Source organism: Pieris napi, chromosome 19, assembly GCF_905475465.1.
Source record: "Pieris napi chromosome 19, ilPieNapi1.2, whole genome shotgun sequence".
NCBI classification, from domain to species: domain Eukaryota; kingdom Metazoa; phylum Arthropoda; class Insecta; order Lepidoptera; family Pieridae; genus Pieris; species Pieris napi.
Window position 1 is genome coordinate 10,287,725 of NC_062252.1, and position 26,302 is coordinate 10,314,026.

At 32.7% G+C, this 26,302-nt stretch overlaps 1 protein-coding gene and 1 long non-coding RNA gene across 2 annotated transcripts in view; both read left to right on the plus strand.

The window, feature by feature from the left end:
- Positions 1 to 312: 312 nt before the first annotated feature.
- On the plus strand, positions 313 to 24,032 carry LOC125059290. Its single transcript, XR_007118634.1, has 3 exons — positions 313 to 409; positions 17,283 to 17,338; positions 23,992 to 24,032. It is a non-coding gene; the product is annotated as an uncharacterized LOC125059290 (long non-coding RNA).
- A 1,003-nt stretch (positions 24,033 to 25,035) lies between these two features.
- The window catches only part of LOC125059084 (Down syndrome cell adhesion molecule-like protein Dscam2), a 56,182-nt gene continuing 54,915 nt past the window's right edge, over positions 25,036 to 26,302 (plus strand). Inside the window, exons 1-2 of the mRNA XM_047663285.1 lie at positions 25,036 to 25,049; positions 25,621 to 25,646. Coding sequence (XP_047519241.1) covers positions 25,036 to 25,049; positions 25,621 to 25,646 — 40 coding nt within the window. The remainder of the gene's footprint in view (positions 25,050 to 25,620; positions 25,647 to 26,302) is intronic.

The window sequence follows — 26,302 nt, forward strand, 5'->3', positions numbered from 1 at the left end:
GGAAGATATACAATTTTCGGCTTCTTAATAAGGGTAATACATAGAAGGTAGTAATTAAAATTTACTCGTATTTTTTAAAAGAATTGTATTTAAAAATCCAATCTTCCACTAGGGTTAAAACAATCTGTCCTGCCTAATGATAGTTTCCACACACAAATTACTTGGTTCACATGCGACCGCTACCAAAACAAATTGTGACAACCTTGTTTTCCTATTTACAACGGATTTTGTACCGAACTGCGAACTTTTAAAGCTTATTTTCCAATGCAAGTTGTTAATGTAGCCTTAAGGCATATTGTTCTGTGCAGTACAGTTCAAAATATCGCGAGGGTTGGTTGTGTTCGACGCAATTCAAAGTTTACGCGCGAAAGTTGGTGTCATATTTTCTAAGGATGTTTTATTTCTAAAGGTATGTATTAATAAAGATATTTTTAGATTAAATTATACTTGTGCAACATAAAGTTCTTTAGATCTCAATCTTTTGTATTGTAACTTAAAGTATCTATTTCGACAACAAAATTTACAAAAATTATACATTTTTTAATCTACATAGTAATAATAATAAAAATGGATAAATAGAAAATTAAAATTTGTTTTAACAGACTATTGTTATATTTATTTATATTATTGTTAATATATCATTACTATTAGTTTTACATTATTAGTATACGTACATGAATTTTGATTTCCGAATACATTATTTTTTAACATAAACGTGCTGTAGCACTAGTAATAAATAGTGAAATACCGAAATCAGCAAATGGGGCATGGAGCAATGTGTCTATTTAATCTACCATTTATTGAGCAAGTAAAAAATCTGTTTGTTAACCGAAAAAACTACGAAAGTTCCTTAACAAAGGAACGAATACACCAGTGAATGGAGTTGGAAGATATATTTGCCCTTAATAAAGGTTTTCTTTTTTTTTTGCAATAGGAGGCAAATGGGCAAGAGGCTCACCTGATGTTCAGTGATATCGCCATGGACACTAGGCTCGCAAGTGTGTTGCCGGCCTTTTAAGAATTGGTACTCTTTTTCAAAAAAAACTACTGTTTTGCCGGAAATCGAATTAAGAGCTTTTAGCAAAAATTTCGTCACTAATATTTTAAATTAAAAATTTTAATATATGAACTTCGAATGCTACAATTTACTAATTTAAAAACTTTAGTCGTTAGCAATGAAATATGAAATATTTCATGAAACTTCATGATTATGCATCAAGTTCTCGGAGTTTTTATAATTATTTAAACAACTATTAATTATTAGGTTTGTTGTAACCTGCAGAGCGACAGCCTTCTTGTTACCCTCGAGAAAAAGGCGTCCCCAAATACCTACATATTTAGAATTGTAGTCTATGTATTGGTCGTGCCCTATGGTGTAGTGGTTCGAGGTAGGAAAACTGTTTCTCCAAGCACTTTATTGGTTACGGTTGAGGTGTGAATGGCAGCCTGTTTTACAGAATGGTAATGTCTATATATATTTATAGCCTTATATAAGAAATACAAAATATATAATAAATTATAACTATTGTTTTTCTTAATCTACGATAACTGATTCCGTGTACCTATGAGAAATAGCCTCCCCCATTGTCCTCCATTTTTCCTTATTGTATAGCAATCTCGTCCAGGTCTTAGTCTTTCCAGACATTTCCATGATTTCATCGGCCCATCTTTTAAATTGCCTACCACTGTTTCTTTTATGGCCTCTTGGATGCCATAGTGTTACAATTTTGCTCCTCCCATTTCCATTATAGTTCTCTTGTTTTATACAGGGTTTCTTTTCTTTGTCTATATAGAAGCATTTAATTATTGAATGTATTTAGTAATACTTTTAGCAACTATTCCTGTTGCGCCTTGAGAGTTCTATTTTAAGTGGATGATATTAGCTAAGTTTTTCTATTTCTTTGGCTCCTATGTTGTTATGATGATAAACCTCATTTAAATAGATTTCAAATAGAAGAAATCTGTGGTCGAACATACTTATGAAATGCACCAATGGACTTTCTTTCTATGTGCGCATTTAAAATTTGCTAGGACAGTGAAGGAAAATATCGTTAGGAAACGGACATGTCTAAGACCGAAAAAGTCGACGGCATGTGTCAGGCACTGGAGGCTGATCACCTACTTGCCTATTAGGTTTAAAAATGATCATGAAACTGATTCAGAAATCTGAAGCCAAGACCTAAAGAGGTTGTAGCGCCACTGATTATTATTCCGATATGTGGTTGTCGTTTAGTTCTACGACTCATCAAAGCGCCTTATTTATGGTCTTACGATAATACCAAATCCGACATTTGATATAAAACTGCACAGCTACATAGTGATTTTAATAAATAAATCAAAAATATCGATCTTAAATAATGTTAGCCTCACACACTTTTCGCAATTTTCGCAACGTGGCAAATCATATTTCTTGAACAATATTATCAAAGATAAATTGAATTTTCCTCGGCCACTTGAAAAATCAATGGAAAATGCGAAGAGACGTTGCTTTTCTTTTTTATTCAATTATCGTCAAGTATTGCAACTTGACACAAGTATGAATGAAATCTCATTACAAATATCCTGTTAGAATGTTGTTTATAAATGTAAGTAATTTTCCTGGCTCTGTGACCCAGAATGAAATTCAAAATATAATTTATTCAAATAGTTAACACAATGTACATTGTACACTTTTGGACGTCAATCAAATTTATGCTTCTAAATGTAGATCTGGCTCTCAATGAGGTTTAACTTTATATTTAGTTTTTTTTGTGGTTGCTTGTTTATTTTTTCCCCAGCTAGATTGCTTCTTATATATGTGTATGTGTGTAAAATTTTGATAGCATATTTTCTTGTAGGTAAAGTTTTATGCATACGTTGTTTTAGAACTTATAAATAAATTTACTGCTAGGTCTGAAATCAAAGACAGAACGGACGAGAAGAACTGGCAATAAACTCTGAGACACTCTTTAAAACGCAAGTGTGTTTTGGCATACGTAACAAGAAACATTACACTGCTACTGTCCTGCGCCACATCCCACCAGCTTCTGGTGCCTTCAGTTGCAGCAGTTCCTCCTCTAGGCTGACTATCCAGCGGCACCTTTATAATTTTTTTTAATAATTATAATTCAGTGGCGCTATTCTTGCCCTGGGACGACGACGTTTTTAGGTCTATAGTAATTCAGAGTTGAGGGTTAGCACGATAACTGGAGTCATAATGCCAAATCTCGGCTGTGAATCTTAGGGTTGGTTTCCTAGCGGAATATTACTTTGTGGTACGAAAGAAACTGTCAGTGTATGGTTATTCTTTGGACACAGGATTAAGAATCAATCTAAATTTTTGTCAATGTTTTCAAGTAGAGATCTTTTAACTTCTCTTGCTAATATATATCTTTTTTTGAATATCTCACGGCCGCGTTTGTCATGTTCTTTAAAACAGATATGAAATAACACTAAAACGATTCGATAATATTAATAAGTTCATATATAAAAATCATTGTTAATTTGTATATATAACGCAGTTTTATTATACTTACCTAATCAATGACCTAACAATACATACGGGCAATGTTTAAACATAGTGTAAATTGCCCAATAATGCGAACTAAGTTTAAATATATGAACGTGTAAAAGGCTTTGTTGCTATGGTAATTCAAAAGTAATGAAAGCCTCCCAATCATGAACAAATGTATTTGCGTATATATGTGTAGGACGACTTAATTAGCAGGATAACGGCATATGGCCCAACATCACCAGATTTAGATTAAAGGCCGAATTTACAATTCAAATTTGGTGTGAAATTCAAATTAGGCCTTACCATTTGTTCATGTCTCGATTAGTAGATGTAATAAGATTTTAACAAGATTATGTAGTGCTCTATTTATTTATTTAAATTATGTATTTTTATTATGACTTACAAAAAGTCCTGTCTCTTAAGTAGGGCAGATCCAGACTCAGGTCCTGGGCAGTTCTACTAATTTCACTCCACGTCATTCCAGCTCTGCTTCTACAATGATGCTTCGTCTGTTTTGGGCGTTTCCTTTGCCAGGTGGCACTTCCGTCTAAACATTTACTTTTCAAAATATTTTGGAAATAAATATAATATACTATTAATATTCAAAGATAATGAAGCATTTTAATTATAAAAGAATTTGCTCTCCAGTAGAGTATTACAAAAATAAACATATCATTGCTGTTAATTAAATTTGTATGATATAAATAAATTGAACATAAAACTTCAATATATAAAATAATTATTTAATAATATATTCTGGCGTGACCGCAGAGCAAACGTAAAATAATAAACGGCTCAAAGATAATAGTCTTTCCTCCAACTTTGATTTTGTTCCCTTTGGAGTAGAGACAGTGCGTTCAAGTGCACAGGCGCTAATTAAAGATTTAAGTTGGCGTCTGGTAGATAGTACCCCAGATCTGGTGCTATCCACACTCAACGAATAAGTATAGCAATACAGCGAGGGAATGCTGCCAGCATTAAAGGTACACTGCCACAGAGACCAAACTTTTTAAATTGGTTTTAATTTTCAATTTATAATAATTATTATTATTACCATGTTGGAAATAAATATGTAAAGAATGGTGAATATATTTCTATGTCAAACATTTTGTATAGAAACAAAAATGTTTCGGTAACTAGGTATAAATTTGGCGATGTTCCTCTCGATACCAGTATTAAAATAATACAAATCTCTCACTGAAATTCAGAAACGTAATATCCTTGCAGTTGTGCTGAGTTTTTTTGTACAATTAGTATCACAAATTGTCGAGATTCGTGGTGGAATTTCAAATGAGCACGGGCGAGAATTCTCGACGTCTTGACGCTAGATTTATTTCGGTTTTTGCATTTTCGTTTGAATGCGAAATTGCTTGAATAATGTTGAGCTGGGATCACTTTAACTGATTCATAATGACTCTAGCCTCTAGCGTCATTAGACGTATTTCTATAATTAGATTTCATTTTTATATTAAAGCATTTTCTTACAGGCTTACGATTGATTGTCAGGTATTTGTAGCTTGATTGTTAATGTGAATAACATCTTTTAGTAAGAAAGAAGAATGTTTAATTGTGTTCTGAGCATATGAGGAAATGTTATTAAATATAACAGTATTACACTACTTATAAATTTAAATCTAAATAAAAAATATAAATAGGTAAAAATTGTATTATTATTAATATTATCATTATCTAAACAAAGACGTATTTAAATATTCTTAACCTACATAGTTATAACAATTTTAAATATAAAATTAAAACAAATTTAAAAAGTTTGGTTCCTGCGGCAGTGTACCAAATTGAGGTAATTAATAATGTGTGTGTGTAAAATTTATTTACTCATATAGTTAACTATGTACTATCTGTCAATATTAAATTACTTTTATTGTTATTATTTATTTATAAGAAATGAGATGAAATAACATAATTAAAATACCTTTACGAAAATTTATCTTGATAGTTCAGTATTCTTTAAATATCCAAGAATTGAGGTTAAATTTTTAACCTCGCTATGTCAGTTCCCTTTGATGTTTGAGTTTCAAACGGGTAACATGGCCTTTGTGTTAAATTAGCAAAAAATGTTCATACACATTTATCTAATTTCAGGGATCTAAAATTCAATTCATTTTTAATCTATGAATCATTCAAGGTTTACTTTTCAATTTCCATATTAAATTACTCATAATTCCTATTTGTCAATACAAAATAAGAAATATTTTAACAAATCCTACTACCTACTATAGACTCACGCTATAAAAAATTCCAATTCATTTGAATTTTTCGTTTAATTATTCAACATTTAAATACAGAAGATTATTTAATGTTTTGGCTTTACAGTAACTTGATCATTTCTCTTATATACACAAGTATGTGATCAGCTTTCTTTGCTTGACACACGGGTTTAAGACACAAACATATTTGGTTTAAAAACCCATGATATCTTTAAAATATTTTCTATCACCGTACGAGCATTATTTGTAGTAGTACATGATTCATCTTATCCTTGAAAAGTGATAGCTTATACACTACCTAAATCTAATCTTCACAAATTATATGACATAGCATATATATTATCCTTCTCGTAATATTGAAGACCCTTCTGGGTTCAAAGGGTTGAGAATAAGGGAATGTTGGGATAAACTGGAATCGCCTTATATAAAACGAATATTTTCTATGGAATGTTTTTCATAAGAATCCCAATGTGTTAAAGATTTTATATGAAGAAAACGAGTCGGAATATAGGAATTTTTAATTTGTAATGTGTAAATAACATTGCATTTTTAGTTCGAAGGATCTTACAATATAAGTTTGTAAACAGAATTGGCCTAGTGGCTTCAGCGTGCGACTCTCATCACTGAGGTCGTAGGTTCGATCCTCGGCTGTGAATCAATGGACTTTCTGTTTATGTGCGCATATAGCATTCGCTCGAACGGTGAAGGAAAACATCGCGAGGAAACAATTCTTCGAGTTATTAAGCGCACTATAGGTTATATTTCAGCGGTATTACTTAAAAAAAGTTTTAAGATTAACAGGTTGATGAATGCTAATCATATCTAACTATCATTATCTGTTTAAAACATTTTCATACTTAAGTTTCTGATTTTTTTTTTAAAGTGTTGCCCATTTTTCTAGGTGCGTATTTTTTATACAACAGGCAAAAAACAAGAAACCTGATATGATATTAAGTGATACCGCCCATAGACACTCACACCAGAATGCTCACAAGTGCATTGCCGGTTCTTTATAAATCGAATGTAAAGATTAGAAATAAAATACTTTAATGGAATGCTGTTTCCACATAGTGGTATGCGGAAAAAGGTGCCTTAAATTACGCTCAACTGTGGAACGATGGACTTCGCAGTCAAACGGAAATATGACATCACTTGCTGGTAAGCTCGTTAAAAGGCAAGGAAATTGAGACCCAACAATTAATATCTCAGGCACAGAATCCACACCTCTCTGCTTGCCTAGCAAGTTAAATGATAAAACATACACATAGTCTGTCTATATAATATATTTCTTTTCATACAACGTCAGAAAAATAAAATTGTCTAGAATGTGGTCGGTTCACTAATTATTCAGTCAGTTAAAACAAAATAATATCAACTAGTAGACTCGGCCAAGCGTTGCTGTGGCTAAGATTTTTGTTATATTACATAGTAGTAAACTATTCAAGAGAAACGGCAGGAGAAGACCAATCCACCATGCTTTTTTTGGTGGTTATGCCATTAAATTGTAGCTTATGTGAAACGTTGGTATTTATTTTGATAAGGATCAATACCTAGGTACGAATAAAGAGCCTTTTCTAGCGGTGGTATTTTAATAAAAAAAATTAATAAAAGGACGCTTATTGTGACGTAACTATAAAAGATAGAGACATGCTTTCGCGACATTTTTTATAGGTAGTGATGTGTCCTGAAAAATTGTTATACATAATTTTGTTCTATCATTAATAGTTTTCGCAGCGCACACGATTGAAGGAAGTTTTTTTGTTTATTTTTTTACACCTTGGGTTAGATTATTCAAGTTTTAGTAAGCATCCCTTTTTTTTTAAATTGAAACATAGCCTATATCACTCGGGAATAGTGTAGCTTGCCAACGGTGAAATAATTTTTGAAATTGGTCCAGTAGTTTCGGAGCCTATTCATTTCAAACAAACAAAAAATCAAATCTTTCCTCTTTATAATATTAGTATAGAAAATACTTAGAAAATCTAATATTATGAAAATACTTAGAAAATGTAATTGTACTTATAATGAAAAATTCATGGAATATTGGATCAGCTATCTATCTACATCTAAGCCTCGGTGGCTTATAATAGATCAGGATTAATGCACGTATAATGTATAGTTTATGGGTACGTTTCTCGGATAAACAATAATTGATCCTGATTGGCACAACTCTAGTTTACTTGTATGTAAACAAATAAAGCATATATATAAACATAGCAGCCACATTCTATTCTTATTAATGGGCATTTATATTTCCAAACATAGCCTGAGATTGCTTAAGTTGCCATTTGATTTACTGCATGCACACGGTACTCATATAACGCATTTTCATATTACGCGATTTCAGTCCCTCGTATAACACGGGTATTCTCCCATATAACGCGGGGGATTCACACGTAAAATTTCTGAAATGTGACATTTATAATGATTTGTACACACATATTTCGGTCATAACATAGTTTTTAAAGTTATACTTCTTTTGGTGCGTTAGGGAAAATTATGATAGTAAATTTTTACGATGCGCTAGCACACCGACACCCTGAAGTTAATAGCTATAGTCAGAATTTTAGTTTTTTTCTATTGTTAGTCTCGTTTTCTACAAACGTAGAATACAATTATTTTTGAAAAGATTTTTTTCTTGTTACGCCAAAGAAGTATAACTTCTAACGCGTGCACATAAGTACACACACGTTTTATTTTCTTAATTTCTTATTTTAAATCAATTATTTGTACACAACGCGTTATATGGGGTCATACAAGCGCGTTATGAGAATATACTCCTACAACGCGAAACCAATCTACCGTGTTATAGAACGTATTACTGTTATTATATACGAGATCCCCAGTTGACCACGCTGTATAAATCTACTTCAAAGGATATGCATATATTATATTAGAAAAGTAATTAATTTCTATCTAAGCAACATATTCGAATTAATAAGTGAAGTTGGACAGTGTTCGGACTCGGTTTGTTTAACTGGAGTTTATTGGACCACAGACCACGACTATGTACTGGTTATACATTGTTTAACTGTACTGGATTTTCATATAAATCTGAAGTGGAAACTAGCTTCTAGACTAAAATTATTCAGAGGTTGTTTGTAGGAAGTAATAAACCAATTTTAATGTTCTTTTAACCGAATAAAGAAGAGTTAATCAAATCACATAACTCGATGAGTGCAATTGTGGTCAGCAAGAGAGATAATATTACAAGCAATTATGATTTGAGAAGAAATAAATAAATAAGAAGCAAAACAAGTTGCTCGCTCGGATCGGAACTGGAGGCTTATAGCCAGGGTCCTCATCTGGTGTCGTGGTCGTGAGTATGATGCCAGCCTTTTATTATTCGAAATAGTTCCATGGTCAGCTGGTTCCAAATAGTGGTGGTGCGTGGATTTGTTTTTTTATAGAACAGGGGGCAAACGGCAGGAGGCTCATCTGATGGTAAGTGATACCGCCGCCCATGGAAACTCTCAATGCCAGAGGGCTCGCGAGTGCGTTACCGGCCTTACTAACTGTTTTTGATTTCTTTTGTACTGTGTCAAATAGTTGGTCTGCCTTCACTTCCAACGATGTCTACCTTGACCATTACACATAGAATAATCAAATAGTACAGTCAGGATTAAAACACACGATCACCAAACTGCAGCTGAGTTTCATGATCGGACGTCGAGGCAGATTACGAAATTCCACCCTTATCACCTCAACGTCCGCCGTTCCACAACTGAGCGTTTTTCAAGGCAGTTTTTGCCGCGCACCACCACTATGTGGAACCAGCTGCCCACTGAAGTATTTCCGAACCAATTCGATTTAGGGTCCTTCAAAGAGCGTACCAATTCTTAAAAGGCCGGCAACGCACTCGCGAGCCCTCTGGCATTGAGTGTCTAAGAGCGGCGGTATCACTTAACATCAGGTGTGCCTCCTTCAAAAAAAAACTGCCATCACTGCTCAATTTAGAAATTAAAATGAATATTTACTACAAAACCTTTTTTATTCTAATTCTAAACGCTGCGTAGCTTTTCAATTGCCTAACAGACATGAAATTTTTCACAAGAGGCACAATCTCAATAGCAGACGGACCAAAAAATCCATACGAATATTAAAAACTTCACATCAAAAATGCGTATGGAACAAAACAATTTTTAATATACAATACACAAAGAGCGTTCCCGATTAATATCAGATATGTGAATTTTTTGCCCGGGACGGTGGAACAGTAATTCAAGTTACAGTCCTTTTATTCATGCTTCCTTATATATTAATGATTAAAATAATGTATATGGACTGCTAAAGTGTCATAGTAGAATCGACTTGCATGCAGAATAGTAATTACAATTTATATTGTACAGTACGAGATTTAATGGCTGATTGATTAATGAGTCATGCATGGCAATCAAATATTTGCTTACAATTATTATTGTTAACTACAGTGTAAAGTCTTTATAACGAATTTCATAGGACCGAACATTTGTTTTCGTTATAGAGAGTTTTTGTTATAGGGAGTGTACAGAAAAAAAAACAAATTTAACCAATTACGTTACCACAACGCTTTTCTTTTACTGGCCATCTTGGAAGTTTCAAAGTTTGTTTACGACTCATAATACACGATAGGTGACGGTGGTGCGCTTAGTAACTGAGACCAAAATTTCCTACAGGCAATGTAATCTAAGAATAATGGCACACGTGTTAATGCTATTAAGAATAACAAAGGCGAGAAGGCTGTTTATGACCTCAGGTGTCTTTACAAAAACTTCTAACTTTTACTTTAAAAAATTTCGGCACCTCAATAGTTTAGCTGATTATAAAAACAATTACACTTAAGTATTTTGTTGATGTCTAAATATGAAAATATTTATTCGTAATAAAAAAAGGGCTGTTGCGTTATAAACAGTCAATTAATGTATGGGTTTTGTTAAACCAGACAAATTTAACTAATTTCTACGTTACAGAGATTTTCGAATGGCTTTATAAAGACTTTATACTATAATACATTTTTCATATAAACGCTTCAGTAACCGTTCGGTCTTGAGAAACGACTCTGAGTATGGCTACGTGTTACGCGGCACCGTGAGTACAGAACTATTTTAGATCTAGACAACCAGGTACATATCTAAATTCTTTAACTGATACAAACTCCTTTTCGGCAATTGTGATCGCGTTAATTGTAGACAATGATGTCTTAAATATCATTTAGTCACATTCATGTCGCACATGAGGAATTTTAATTAAAATTATGCAATTCAACTGGCTTAATTAAATTTACATCATAAAACACAATTTTTTATAAAGTAAATTATATCCACACTACTAAACTCATGGGAAATGTTGTAAACAGTATAGAATTACCTATTTATTTATTTATACATTCTAAAACTTGCCCATTTAGGCCGAGCTACGCTCGCCAAAACAGCCCGAGCTGAGCTTTAAAGGCCCTTAACCGGCCAACAGCGAGAATCAATACAAAAAAAAACATTCTAAAACAATGCCTAAAAAATACAAGAAAATATGACACCACAAATTTAACACACATACACATCAAATACAGAACATAAGCAATCTATAAAAGGAAAAAAATAATAAAACAACCACAAAATATAAATTAAAAAAAAGTAATAATAATAATAACTAAAAATTAAAAATAACTAAAAAGATAAAAAATAACAAAACAGTAATAAACAAAACTAAATGAAAACTTAAACCACATTAAGAGCCTGCAAAACAAAGTTACGGTAAGTTGGTAGACTCTTGTAAAACACATCAATATTAAGTTTGTTATGGAAGAGCTGGGAACCCTGACACAGGTACTTTTTATTTAAAACGATTCCCAAATCTTACTTAATGCATTGTTGTAATTCATTCTTATTTTAAGTATTGTTTTAAATATGACAATTCCAGTGAACCTAAGATTTGTTTGTGAACTCCGTCTAAATGGTTTTCTATATTTAGTTATTCATTGCTTGTGGCGCTCGCTTAAATGTCATTGCTTGTGGCGGCGTCCATGCGTCGGGTTGTCTCTCTCCCTAAAATATGGCGAGGGAGCCGATGGCTGGCCATGCGTCATGCTCGTGAACGGGTGCTGCTTGTGGTGACTGGTCGTACTTGAATTCGTGTATGCGGTGATGTTGGTTATTTCGACTGTGTTTGCGTGTTGTTCCCACGAGAAAGTAAGTGCGTGCTCCTATTTCACCATGCCTCCTGCTGATAGAGGACCAATCTTTGTTTTTATTTTATGTTATTATTATTAATTACTTAAAATGTCACATGGGACATGGTGTAATGGTTGCAGCTCCTTACAAACATTTTGTAAAACATAAAATGGCGATTAAAAAGAGTGGCGGAGAGTTTATTGCCAGTTCTTCTCTCCCGTTCTACGCCCTTGATTTGAGAACTGGCAGTAAATGTAAAATTAGAAGCATTAATATGTATTTCTTTACTGACATGTCATAAGTGTACATTATGTTACCTATGTGATTAAATTATTTTTTTACTTTACTTTACTTTTTATTTTGGACACAACAGTTTGACATCTACCAATCCGTTGATAACTCACAGAGGTAAAATTGTGCACAAAATTTTTACATATGGAGCTGTCCAAACATTTTTGACGAAACGAAAAATCCATGCACAATTCACACATAACTAAAACTCGATAGATTTTATACGATGTGAAACAGGTATTTTTAGCAAAAAAGATTTTGTTCACTCAAAATTTTAATAACTCTCAGTTCAATAACCCTTTTCGTATTCATATTAGCTCTGTAACATTGAATATATGAAGCAAACCTCTTCAATTTATTGTATAAAGGTAAACATTCTATGGCAGAAATCCTTTTTATAATATTCGCCACTTTAAATGGGGAAAATATAGTAGTGCCGCTATATTCGGTTTGGAATTAGATTTCTGTATCTCTTTGCTTTATCATTTTTGTATTCAAGATAACATCTTTTACTGACACACGTATTTTTAGGCGTGTTGGTTTTTTTATTCTAAGTGGCGTTTGTGTTTTGGATGAGCTTATAAGCTAAACGATTATGTTACACAAGGAAGAAGTGACTATTTGATACCATCTTCGTTCCTTGCATCTTTGTAGCTTGTTACATGGACGCAAGTTCTTAATATTAAATTGTTATTATACAATCAATCAATCAAAATACGTTTATTCAGTTATGATGCGTCTTAGGACATGCTTATGAATGTCAAAAACGTTAGCAAAATTCGCGAAAGAGCAAGACTACTACAAGTTTTTCAATTATTATATATTTTTATTCCCTTAATGGAATATTATTCCAAAAAAAGTTTCACTTTTCCGTGGTTTCGTATAACCACACAATCCTTTTTTATATCAAAAGCTTAGTATGGAATAAATTACCGCCTTTCGTCTAAATCAACCTTAAGTTTTTACAGGTGTATATTTTGTTGTTCTTTAAGAGAAAATATACGTTATTATACTTATTAAACTTTTATTTATCTCAAAAGTAATTAACTCTAGCGAAACGAGAATACGATTAACATCGTTGTAAAGTTCTATTTTTGTTTTTCAAAGTTCAGCGCTTATGGGGCATAATTTAAAGCGCTTCTCAGTTTACTCTTGCTTTAAGTACGTCTGACTTTGACAGTACGTCAACACGTAAGCGGGATTCTATCTTTGATAGTACCCGCCGGGGGAAAGCGAACTTATTTTAAACGTAACACATTTTCCCTCTAGGGGCCTCATAGCCTAGCGGTCTTATTAAGTGGCAGCTAGGTGAGGGGTACCGGGTTCGATTCCCGGTTCGAGGGCAAGTTTTAATTTAATTTAAATTTGTTCTCGGCCTTTGGGAGGGTTGTGCGGTACCGGGCGAGTGCCTAAACCGTACATGGAGGACATGGTCGAATTTCTAAGGCAAAAAGCACGAATTATAAAAATCTTATACTTGACGCTGGCTAATATACAAACCGTACCAGAGCCATAAAAAAAAACACATTTTCCAGAAAAATTCGCTTATGAAAACTGTGCTAAACGCGCTTACGCGTTGATATAACTCAGATACAATTGTAGAAAATCCTTGGGAAGATTGAAGAAAAATTTGATTTTTTGAAGTACGCTAAACAAGGTTTTTTTTAGATTTATTACTGTATCGTAAAAATCAACATCCAAGGATATTTCTAAGCATTTTCCTACAGCTAAACGTCACCTAAGAGGGGAAACGGAGAAAAGGCGCAAAATAGTATAAAGTGCATCGCAGACACTGCATTCTCGCCTCACTGCACAATTAATATTTCTGAGTAGTTGTGTGTCATTTGTTTAAAAGCATGCTCCGGGATATTATATTAAATATACTGGAATAAAATATGATACGTGTTGTGAAATACCATATTCTAATTAATTTTTTATGACATAAAATATTGCAGGATGTTTTTAATAAAAAAAAGTAGTAAATTGTTATTTTTTCCTATATTATACTGTAACAAATCCTGTTACAATTTTATACTGTAGTCTGTTGTTCAGATTTCATTTGAACATTGACCAACTGACATGGCTCACGTGGTTGTTCTTAATTTTAACAGCTGAAGGTACGCGATACACCAACAGCTCACAAGAATCTAATATATAAAATTCTCGTGTCGCGGTGTTTGTGGTTAAACTCCTCCGAAACGGCTTGACCGATTCTCATGAAATTTTGTGTGCATATTGGGTATAACGGAGAATCGGACAACATCTATTTTTCATCCCCCTAAATGTAAGGGTAGTCCACCCCTAAATTATTATTTTTTAATTCTTAGACAAATTATTTTAATTTTACGATACAGCATTAAAAAATACATACAACCCCTAATTTTCACCCCTCTACGTTCAACCTCTATTTTTTATAATAAATGATATACATGGCAAAACGACGTTTGCCGGATCAGCTAGTAATATTATATATGTGTGAATAGGTGTAAATAGTATTTAAGATGTTGTTTTTTAACAATAAAGCAGATTTGAATATAGTGGCGAAGACTACTTCAAGTCCTTAATTATGGAGGTGTGCCTGACCGAGAGCTTTGAGATAATCCCACCACCTTGAACCTTTGATACTACCCGTAGGGCTCCGTCTGTTACCTTAGGTCTCTTGGTGCAGACATCCCGTACTTATTTATATATTCAGTATTTATGTTAGGGTACGTTTGTATTGCTTAGGGATCCGTAGGGTTATTAGGTTCTTACATCTCACCCCCTCATATATTACGTTATCTAGTGCAGCTTGCTCACATACACTACATATACTATACAGACATTTAATGCATATAAAACTGTATATTCTGCTAGATTTTCTACGTGTTGAATGGTGAGTTCGTTGTGTGTTTACGGAGATCCGTTTACACACACTTCATGATGTGTGTTCCTTTAAACATATTTTATTCATGCTCTCAAACATCAAAAATAAAATGAGGATAGTCTAATACTAATTAAAATATGTTATTAAAAGGATATATACGTGTGAAAATGAGATGAGAATTTAAGAAGGTGCAGCGATAACATCCTTACAATCGAGTAGCTCGCTATATCGCAGCACACAACTAACAACACTTTGTATCGAAGAAGTTGCATATTATGTTTTTTTTAAAGAACAGGGGGCAAACGGGAAGGAGGCTCACATGGATACTTTCAATGCCAGGGAGCGCGCAAGTGCGTTGCCGGCCTTTTGATAACGTAACGTTCAAAAAGCTTTTTTTGAGAAATGAATGCAAAATATTACAACCAGCATATTCTGAGATCCATCCAACCAAATAAAGTGTCATAAATAGGGATAATTTACAAAAAAAATGTGTGGTAAAAAAATATATTTTTTATATCTTCAAGTTTGGGTAAAAGCCTCTAATATCGGTCACATGAGGTAGGGTTATTGATGATATAGACAATTAATCTTGCTCAATCCTTGACGTGGTTTCCCGTTACCTATTATTTTATCCCCGATTTTATCCTTATAGATTTTCTAACATTATGGTTATTTCTCATCATAAAAACATAGATTCACTGATAATACAAATGAAAAGTAGTACTAAAAGCGAAACACATTAAAAACTGTTATTGCATGTATAATGAGTTTATTGCCAGTTCTTCTCTTCCGTTCTACGCCCTTGATTTGAGAACTGGCAGTAAATGTAAAATTAGAACCATTTTGCACTTAATATGTATTTCTTCTTGACGTTCACAAGTGTACATTGTGTTACCTAAATTAATAAATAATTTTTTTTTTTGCAAATTTTCCAATTTTTTTTTAAATATTTTTTTTTCATTGTTTATAATTTTATTTATTTATTTACAACGGTTCTTAAGGATTATTGAAAAAACCTATTGGTCTAAAGATGATTTTTGTTAGCATTATTTTAGTATATAAATAACGATATATGTAATATAATAAAAAACGGTAGTAACTTTTTTACGATAAAGTTTCCAAAACAAGTGTGTTTGTCTCGGTTCGATTCCTGGGCGGAAAATTAAAAATACCCGCCTACATAGCGAGTCTCAATAAAGTAAATAAGCCGCGACAGCTCGTACAATATTATTAAGCTGTTTTGTGGGGCAAACGGGCAGGAGGCTCCTGATTGCGATACCAATAGTGAGTGTCTATTGCCAGAGAGGTTGCAAGTGCGTTGCTGGCCTTTAAACAATTGGTACGCTCTTTTCTTACCCTATGTCGAAATGATTTGGAAATAAAAAAGAAAGAGTTTCGAAGAACCTTGAATCATATTAATTGATATCTATAAAGTTCGAAGTAAAGACGGGTCAAGTTGCTAGTCTTTCATATAAACTCTTTATTATGACCCACATATACTATGTTTTATTGAACCTCATAAAATGTCTCATATAAAATAACGCCTGACCCCACTTTTACAACCAACACTGTGCTTGTTATGAATATTTTCTTTATTTTAATATTTCGCTAAGAAAATCTCGTAAAAGCAAAACTTATCTTTTCACTTCAATGCAAAACATTTACATACAAGAGATGGTGCAAAATTAAATTTAGGAACTACAATAAATAGATCCTACACCAACGTTGTATGTGTGTATGTTGCGCCCGATCTTAAATCGGGCGCAACATACACACGTATAAAAATTGACTGACTTACATTACTTTTTAATTCTCAAAGCAGCACTGCTACTATGTAAGTTCTAAAAAGTCTTAAAAAGTCTGCGTCATAAGTGCTACTGATATTGTATAAATACATTGACAATGGGATTCTTGGTAAGGTGACTCAGTATGGGAAACAAAAATTTGACAGCAATTTATTAATGTCAGATTTTCTTGTATAATTTTATGCATACACGTTGATTAAGAACTTATAAATTAATAAATATATTGTGGTTGTCTGGAAGAGATCGCTCGAAAGAGATAAGACCGCCAGTTGCCCTCCTACCCCTAGCCTATTCACTTACAAGTTGAATGTACCCTAGCTTTAAGCCCCAGGATGCATTCTACTTGTAAGGTAAATAATGTCTGTTTTTTATTGTAAAAGCTTCTATAACTTCTGAAAGTTTTAGAAAGTCATTATTACAAAAAATGGTTTTAATGTAATTTTATTGTTACAGATTAACTATGGCGTGGAAAATTCTGTTCACGACGGTTTTCTTTATACTGAGTGCAGGTTAGTATTATATTTAACCTTAATGTCTATTGTCTAAGAGTGTTTCCTCTGGCATAGGCCTAAAATAGGGGATCTTAGCTCATAATGTATCCTCTAAAATATATATAAATAAAGATATAATTATATATATTATGTACTTTTAAATATAGAATTACGTTAACGTGTGGATTACAAGTACATTCTGCCTCATTATGTTAAACTTAGTTCTAAATACAACATTAAACTCACAAACTCATAATAAAGAAAGGGACTCGTGACATCGCAGCCCTTTGTTCCTTTGTTTGTTTCTACTTGCTTCGATGTGTGCGTGGCCTGCGTAGTATTTATTCGGCAGCGTGTGTGTGTATTTAAATTTTGGGTGAAGTCATTTGTTGCGCAAAGAAAATAATAGAAGAAAGTTGTTTTTCAAGCATAGATCGCTGATCTTATATTGAATGTCAAATATATAGAGTCAAAAAGATAAAAAGGACATGCCCTCCCCCCCTATTTTTTATACAATAGGGGGGGAGGGGCAAACGAGCCTGCGAGACGCCTAAAAAGGGGAGTCATCGCAGCCCATAGACACCCATTTTTAGTGGATGAGTTGCCGGCCTTTGAGGGAGGAGTATACTATATATACGATTGTAGCATGATTAAATGATAAATTAATAATTAGGACAACATTTAAACTAACACAACCATTTGGACATATTATTGTCTGATTAAATAAATATTATTATTATTATTTATATATATATTTATATATAAATTTAATGTCGCCGGATTAATATATTTCAATTATATAATAACGTTTTCGTATAAAATTTCTGAAATGCATTACGTCCCAGTACACCTTTAATCATGAAATTAATTTCGCTTCGTGCATTTGGAAATTTATTGGGGTTCATTTTAATTTAAATGTTGCTCTATATTAGTAAATTGATTTTATCATTGTTAGCTGATTTAATTCGCACTAATTATGATAATTAGCAAATGTTATTTATAGTTTATTATTGACATTTAGCGATGGACTGTAGTTTAGTAAGTTAAAGCATTTTAAACAGTTTTATGTACCTACTAAAAATACACATCATTTTAAATATTGTCTGCGTGGCTTGGTTAAATCACAGTAATCAGATTCTCAGGTCCTTTTAAAACATTTTGACAGAGGCGAAAATGTGTTTCTCCCATGTCCCGTGGCCAATTGTGAGAAACTAATATGAGAAGCTAGCGTAAAAATAGTGCTGCAATTTTTTCTAGCCTTTATCAGGAATTAAGAAACATAAATAATAACTTTATTTCAACGTGTTAAAGACTATTTTCGCTTTATCTTTGATGCATAAAAGATTCATTAGTACACCCTTTGTAGAACAACGTTTTTTGTTATTTGTTATTCTTTGAGGATTCGATTAAAATTAGTTTTTCTCTTGAGTCTTGGCTTTTTTACCAAGTTTTCTAGATTACGCAAATTTTTCTTAGTTTATCAGTTCTTAGTATGAGTTTTTTTATACTCTTGAAGTATGTTTTAATACAATGCAGCATCATGATTCCATAACAACAAGAACATTTATCCTATTCAAACTCAAAATAACTTTATTCATATAGGAAACCAAGTATACTTATGAACGTTATCAGAAAATATGTCAAACTGGTAGTAAATTGTACATTTAGAAACGTAATTGTAAGTTCGCATGGGCGTAGAGCGGGAAGAAGAACTGGCAAGGAACTCTCCTCCACTCTTTTTAATCGAGTATTGAGTTAATCCAATATTGAGTCATACAAATTGTAAGGCAGAGTAGCCATAAATATTTGATCTGAAGCAAATCAATCCCAAGGATTAGGATCATTTAAATAATCGTCAAATTTATTAAAAATCTTGATTGATTAATATACGTTTACGTTATAATATGTTACATAAAACGAATTAACCTTTGTTGGAGAACAATTTGATTCTGTAGTAAACTAAAATAAGTTTAATGTAAAAATCTATATATATAAAAATGAAACCCGTTTTCCGTTGTCACGACATAACATTAAAACGGCTTGACCGATTTGTCTGATTCTTTTTTTTATAATATTCCTTGAAGTACGAGGATGGTTCTTACGGAGAGAAAAATTAAAAAAATTGAGTGAAACAGTCTAAAAACAACACTTTTCTATATTCCCATACAAAATATTCGTAATAATACTTAAAAGTCAATTTGAACTTTAATACCATATCATAAAGTTCAAGTGTTAGTGGAGGGGTTCCGGATAGGTAAAGTTTTAATTTTTGACATAATGTATTTGTTGTCTTATCAACTTTTTTTTTATCTTACTAGCTAGACCGGTGTCCCGAATAGCAAAATAAGTATTAAAAAAAAATAAAGAATCGACTGATAGGCGGTACGATGTTCGCCAGGCCAGCTAGTAGATAATAAAAATTAAGACTTTATTGTAAGCGGTTGATGTTACTCCAGCACGGGCACTATTTGCGGCTAACATTACTTTAGATAAATTTTTAGAGTAGGTAGTTTTTGTTCTGCACTGAATAGGATCTTCAATCCTTTGTCCGCACAAAAACAATGATTATTTATTTATTTATGCTTTAGGTATTACCTTATTCACAAACATACACATAACAACAATATAAAAAAAAAACATGTTACAAAAGTTATAAGGCAACGGGCGGCGGGATTATATAATTATGCTGAAGTACCATCATCTTTCTGCATCAATAAAGCCGGAACTAATACCGTAGATAGCATCTCAATAGATTCATATTCCCAAAGATATTGTGTTAATTAATTTAATTATAAATGCCGTTACATCAAACGCAGAGTTTCGTGAAAGCTCCTTTGACAGTATATGAACGGAGCTGCCGTATCGATATAAGGTAATTTGTTGATTACACTTCCATTATGTGGGACAGGGTGTTCAAATTGGAATTGGGTTATCTTATAATACCTAACATATAGATATATCTAAAACACTTCACCGTGTCTTACAAAAATATGTAACTAGTTTAAGAAAGCTTTAAATTTGCAATTGGATTTTTTACTTTAAAACCGAACTTAACTTTGATAAAAGTCTTTGACGTTACTATTACTACATATTTAAAATAAATAAGAATCACAGTGTCCTACAATTATTTGCTTTTGTTGGCCAATTCACAAATTTTTGACTATAAAAAGAAAAAGCTTCCAACATAGTTTTAGAGAAAAAAGGTATGTGTGCTTTATATGAATATATATTTAAAAAAATATTCAGCCAAATATGTGACCAGTACCTAAAAAAAACAAAACGAGTCATCTCAGAGTTCTCCAATCATTAAAAATTACGAATCAATCACTAAAAAAAAATCTATCAGTACAATCCAAATTATTTTAGAAACCTCATCTTGCGCTCACTGATTAGTGCACTTAAGAGCTCTGCAACTTGCCTCCTAAATGCATCTCGATACCTAGTTTATAAATCACTTGTAAAGTCTCGCATAGAGTATTTGAGCAAAGCTTGGGGATCATCGGGTAAAACTTAAACAACTTCAATCTTTTGTATTTACTGGTTAGCTCCCACAAATTTGCTATACGCTTATACGGCTTTTTTTTAAGTTATCAGTGTCAAACATTTTGGATTATTTCGGTTATAACTGTGTTGAGGAGTATGTTTTCTTTAATTATTATTTTAAGCTTTAGTTTTACTTTATTGTGAAGTTCATGAAATGCTTCATTTTATTAGCTTTAAGAAATGGCCTCAAATTATGAATAATAAATTAACAATTTGTTTATGTGGTAAACGTTACCACATATAATAGGTTTGGTAGGTATAAACCAAAATCCTTCTGGCGCCCACATTTATTAAAGTTTTTTTATAAGATTTAGTTTAATATATTTTAATTATTGTATTTAGCTAGCTTACTTGTTTGACATCCCTTTTATAAATATTGTTATATGTGCTAATTTGTTGTATTTAATGTTAAAACCCATAACAATCTAATAAATCTTCTGTTTCCTGCTGCCTTGCAGTATTTGGGTGTTTGGCATAATGTATTATTTAGTATAATTACTCATCTAATCGAATGTTCTTAATGAAAAATAAATATCTTAAACCATTATAAACATATAAAAGCGAATCAATTATAAGCAATTCCACAAACTTTGCACCACGTTTACTGAAGCATTAAATCTGCCTCAATATTCAAGAAATATTCAAGCATATTTCTCGTTAATCGAAAATAAAGCCTTGTTATTGATACCCCGAGCCGAGCTGAAGCCCAAAATATTAATATGTTCAGATCCTGTATTATTAGATGTAATTTAATATATTATATCTAAAGCCTTTGATGTTCTGTAATATCGTCTTGAACTAAATGTTAGATGATATTTAAATCGCAATTTTAATAAAAATAATATTTGCATTTATATCCGTTAAAAGAGTTTTATTAGATACCTAGTACTCACGTAAGCTAAAAAAGTTTTTGTTTTTAAAAATTAGGTTTAGTACCGGTGAAAAAAACACCTGTCACAACAACAAAAATAATAATCAACCCTTAGGAATCAAAAGTCAAAAGTTAAAATCATTTATTCATATAAGAAATACATATTAGATCTAATTTAACATTAACCGCCAGTTCCCAAAGGGCGTTGAACGGAAGAGAAGAACTGGCAATAAACTCTCCGCCACTCTTTTAAATCGCAAAGTTTTTTTGTTTTACATAATGTTTGTAAGGTGCTGCTACCATTACACCATGTTCCACATGAATTCTTAAGTAATTATTAATAATAAAATAAATTAATTACAAAGATTTGTCCTCTACCAGCAGGAGGCATGGTGAAAAAATATGTATGTTAGCAGTTTCAACCTACGCGGCTTTGAGGTCAAGCATTCGTATCACAACTATGCGCCAATGGAATGGACGAAATGGAGAAAAATTACTAAGTGTAGCGCCACTGTTTTTTTGTACCTCTATTTCAGATTCAGAGTCGAGATTTTACGCTTAGTATGATTCTCATTTGTCAAAAAACAGTGCTAAGTTGTGACTCTGTTTTGCCAAAACGGACTACAGCGAAATATTTGGGCATGCACCTGGACAAACGCCTGACTTGGCAAGACCATATAAAAGCCAAGAAGGAGCATGCTATTGGAAGGCTTCGTAGCATGAACTGGCTATTAGGTAGAAATGCGGCACTCAGTTTGGACAATAAACTCCTCATCTACAAAACCGTAATTAAACCAATATGGTTCTATGGGATACAGCTCTGGGGGTCAGCAAGCCGCTCTAATATCGAAATCCTGCAGCGGCTACAAAACAAAACACTGCGAAATATGAGCGGTGCGCTGTGGTTAACACGAAATACTGAAGTCCATAAATATTTGGGAATTGCCACTGTCGAGGAAGACATTAAAAGATCAACAGTGCGATACAAAATGAGACTTCAGCAACACGTCAACCCCCTAGCTTCGGGCCTCTTGGAAACGATGGACAGTGTGTATCGGTTAAAAAGGGCGAAACTTGCCGCAGTCTGACAGTTTACAAATTACGGAGGGAATAAAAATTGTTGGATTTGCGTTCCCTAATTGCCATCATTTCCCATAAAATCTGATAAAAGCCAAGAGGCTGATTGCAGATGGATTAAGAAAAAAAAAAAAGTTGTGACTCTATGTATAAAATCTAGTCAAACATAAATCTCAGTTATATCAAATAACTATTTTTAATTAAAATCAAAATGACTAGTCACGCTCAATAGTTATATACGAAGTGTACAGTTTGCGTCATCAAAAAGTTTTAAAAGGTGTAAAAGGGCACAAAAGTTTTCTAATTTGTGCGGGAACTTTCATCGTTAGCTCGCGATCGTAATGAACACAGTATGAAACTTCATCTCTACTCTATTAACGGACAATTTTTCTGCCTACTTTTTCTTTTTTATTATTGACACTAGTTTTTATTCAACTGTTTGCTCTTTTGTTAATTTTTATCTTCTATGTTACGCTTTAGCATATATTTTATCCAAATTTATTTATACTTATTAAATTTATCTTGTGTGTGTTTTAACATATAAATATAATAACTACATAAAATAACATCGGAAATCTCTCTTAAAATAATATTCCATCCTATAATAATATAATATGTTTTATTTTGGTCTAGTGGCTTCAGCGTGCGACTCTTATCCCTGAGGTCGTAGGTTCGATCCCCGGCTGTGCACCAATGGAGTTTCTTTCTGTGTGCACATTTAACATTCGCTCGAACGGTGAAGGAAAACATCGTGAGGAAATCGGCTTAGACTCTAAAAGGTGACAGCGTGTGTCACAGGCACAGGAGGTTGATCACCTACTTGCTTATTAGATCGTGAAACAGATACAGAAATCTGAGGTCCAAACCTAAAAGGGTTGTAGTGCCATTGATTTTTTTAGTTATTATTTTCATGTACCGCTTATGTAGATTAATTTTGTTAGCTATTCATTGTGTTGTGTCATAATACTAAAAATGTAATATATTTAGTTAGTTCAGCCACATAGCGGGCCAACAATAATAACGGCATAATCATATAGAGATGACCTTAGAGATAGTGTTATTTATATATTAAAAAAAACTCTCCTTTTAGAAATGCATTGGATATAAAAATAGATAAAATCACAATGCAGTTTCATTTACATACGGAATGAAATCTCTGACCTAATGTTATTTTTTTCAGACGCTCGCTACAATGAACGCGTACTTGCAAATGGAATTGCGTTTCAAATGTAAGTCTGATTTTAGTTTAATCTAACATCCTTTTCTGTGCATTCTATATTGTGTTTTTGTGTAATTCTCTTAATTGCTTTTAGTTTGTATCATTTGTAATATCGTATCCCAATGCATCATTTTATATACATAATTATCTTTTCTAAATAAATTTCGTGTGTGTCCAAGTTCTGGTATATGGTAATCAAATGCGTCGCCATTTTTAAATATTTTCGAACAGTTGTACTTTTACAAGATTTTGAACTTTACTGCATTTAATAAGAAGATATTCCGTCGTGAAGCAAATGCTACGGGGATACTTCTACGAATTCGTAGCACTCTGCTACGGCGTTATTCGAGGAATTAAAAGATTATGCAAATAAATTCCACTTCTAAAGATAGTTTTGGAGAGAGGAATTACCTAATTATTTAATTTCAAAATTCTATCCTATTTATTAATACAAAAAGGTTCGTCACCCGTCGTATTCTTTTTCCGTTTCCGTTTCATACATCATTTTAAACCAACAGAAACAACAATTGTTTCGCCAGGCACCGAACCACTACTCTGTGAGCATTTATATCCAAGGCAATCAAAAACATATTTCACTAATATTGGTTTAGTCAACAGCTTAGTATTGATTCATTTGTTATCAATTTTTTAAGGCTGTATACACAATACACATGTACTGTATAACACAATTTATTTAAAAAATTCTCCTAGACAAGGCAGTCCACAAGCAAAAAGGTTGGGGATTTATATTTTAATTTTCCAAGCGATGTTATATAATCCGTTCTAACTATACTAAGAGTATTGATGTCGAAAGATTTAGAAAAGGAAATGGCGGAAAATCCTATTGGAAAACTTGAAAAACTTGTGCACATAAGCGGCTTTCGGTTTTGTCGAGATTTAGTTCTAGTAAATTGTATAGGGTTTTCTTGTTATATGAAACATGTTGTGCCAAGGAAAATGCTTTGAGTGTTAAATGTTTGGATTTCAAAACATAGTTGTTGTTATATGTTTCACTTAGGGTAAAATTGGAATAAAATATAGACAAATTAGTTTTCAGAGAGTTTCTATTTTAAAGAAGACGAATCTGATTTTTATTTTCACCAGCGGTTCAACCTCAGACGTGCGATACGGCATGACACATCTTTTCATTTCACATATCACGATCAAATAAATGCACTTTTTGATCTCTCTGAAAATATAGTTATAAAAAAATAATAAAAAAAATGGCGCTACAACCTTTTTAGGTCTGGGACCCAGATTTCTGTACCTGTTTCATGATCATAATAGGCAAGTAGGTGATCAGCCTTCTGTGCCTGACGCACGCCGTTGACTTTTTGGGACAAGGCAAGCCGGTTTCCTCACGATGTTTTCCTTCACCGTTCGAGCGAATGTTAAATGCGCACATAGAAAGAAAGTCCATTGGTGCACAGCCGGGGATCGAACCTATGATCTCAGGGATGAGAGTCGCACGCTGAAGTAGTGGCCAACACTGCTCACAGTTAGTAACTACAGTTAGTTATTTAAAATCTTAATATTATGAATTCGGATAGTATACAAAATATTATTCAAAGAAAATATTATTTTTTTCAGGACCGAATTCCAGTTTCAACACCGAGGTAAGTTTTGTGTCACTTTTAATATCTTTAAAAGTTTCGACACAGTTCTGAATATAGATATTCTTGATTCGAAAAGGCATTTCACTATTATTTTTTGAAGCTTACAGAGAAAGCGACAGTTTTGCAATCTTGAAATTGTGAAAGACAACGTTTTTGTATAATCACGATATTAAGGTTAAATTTGTGTATTCAAGTGAAGTTTGATATCAGTACGATGACAGCTATATATTTTTACACAGTCTCCATATCCACGAAATGACGTGGAAATAATTGCATCTTTTATTTAATATTAATAATGTATTTAATAATAGATTAACGTTCATATAACGACTCTATATGACGATGCAATAATGTTTATAGATTTTCTGCTTTTCCCTACTTATTTTTCCTTAAACCGTTTTTAACAATTAAACACTTTATCTAATAGCACTGATGAGTAGCCTAGTAGCTATTTTGTAAACCACACGTGTACGACTATTAAATATAATTTCATGCGTTCGTATTCAAAGTGTTGCCTGATGAATTTTTCAAATATGGAAATAACACTAAGTTGAAGAAAAGCATTTTGAGAAAAAGTTAAAATCATCCCAAAAGTACTTATTTTTAAGCAAAATGCGCAGTCATTAGGCATACTGATTTAAATACACAAACAAGTC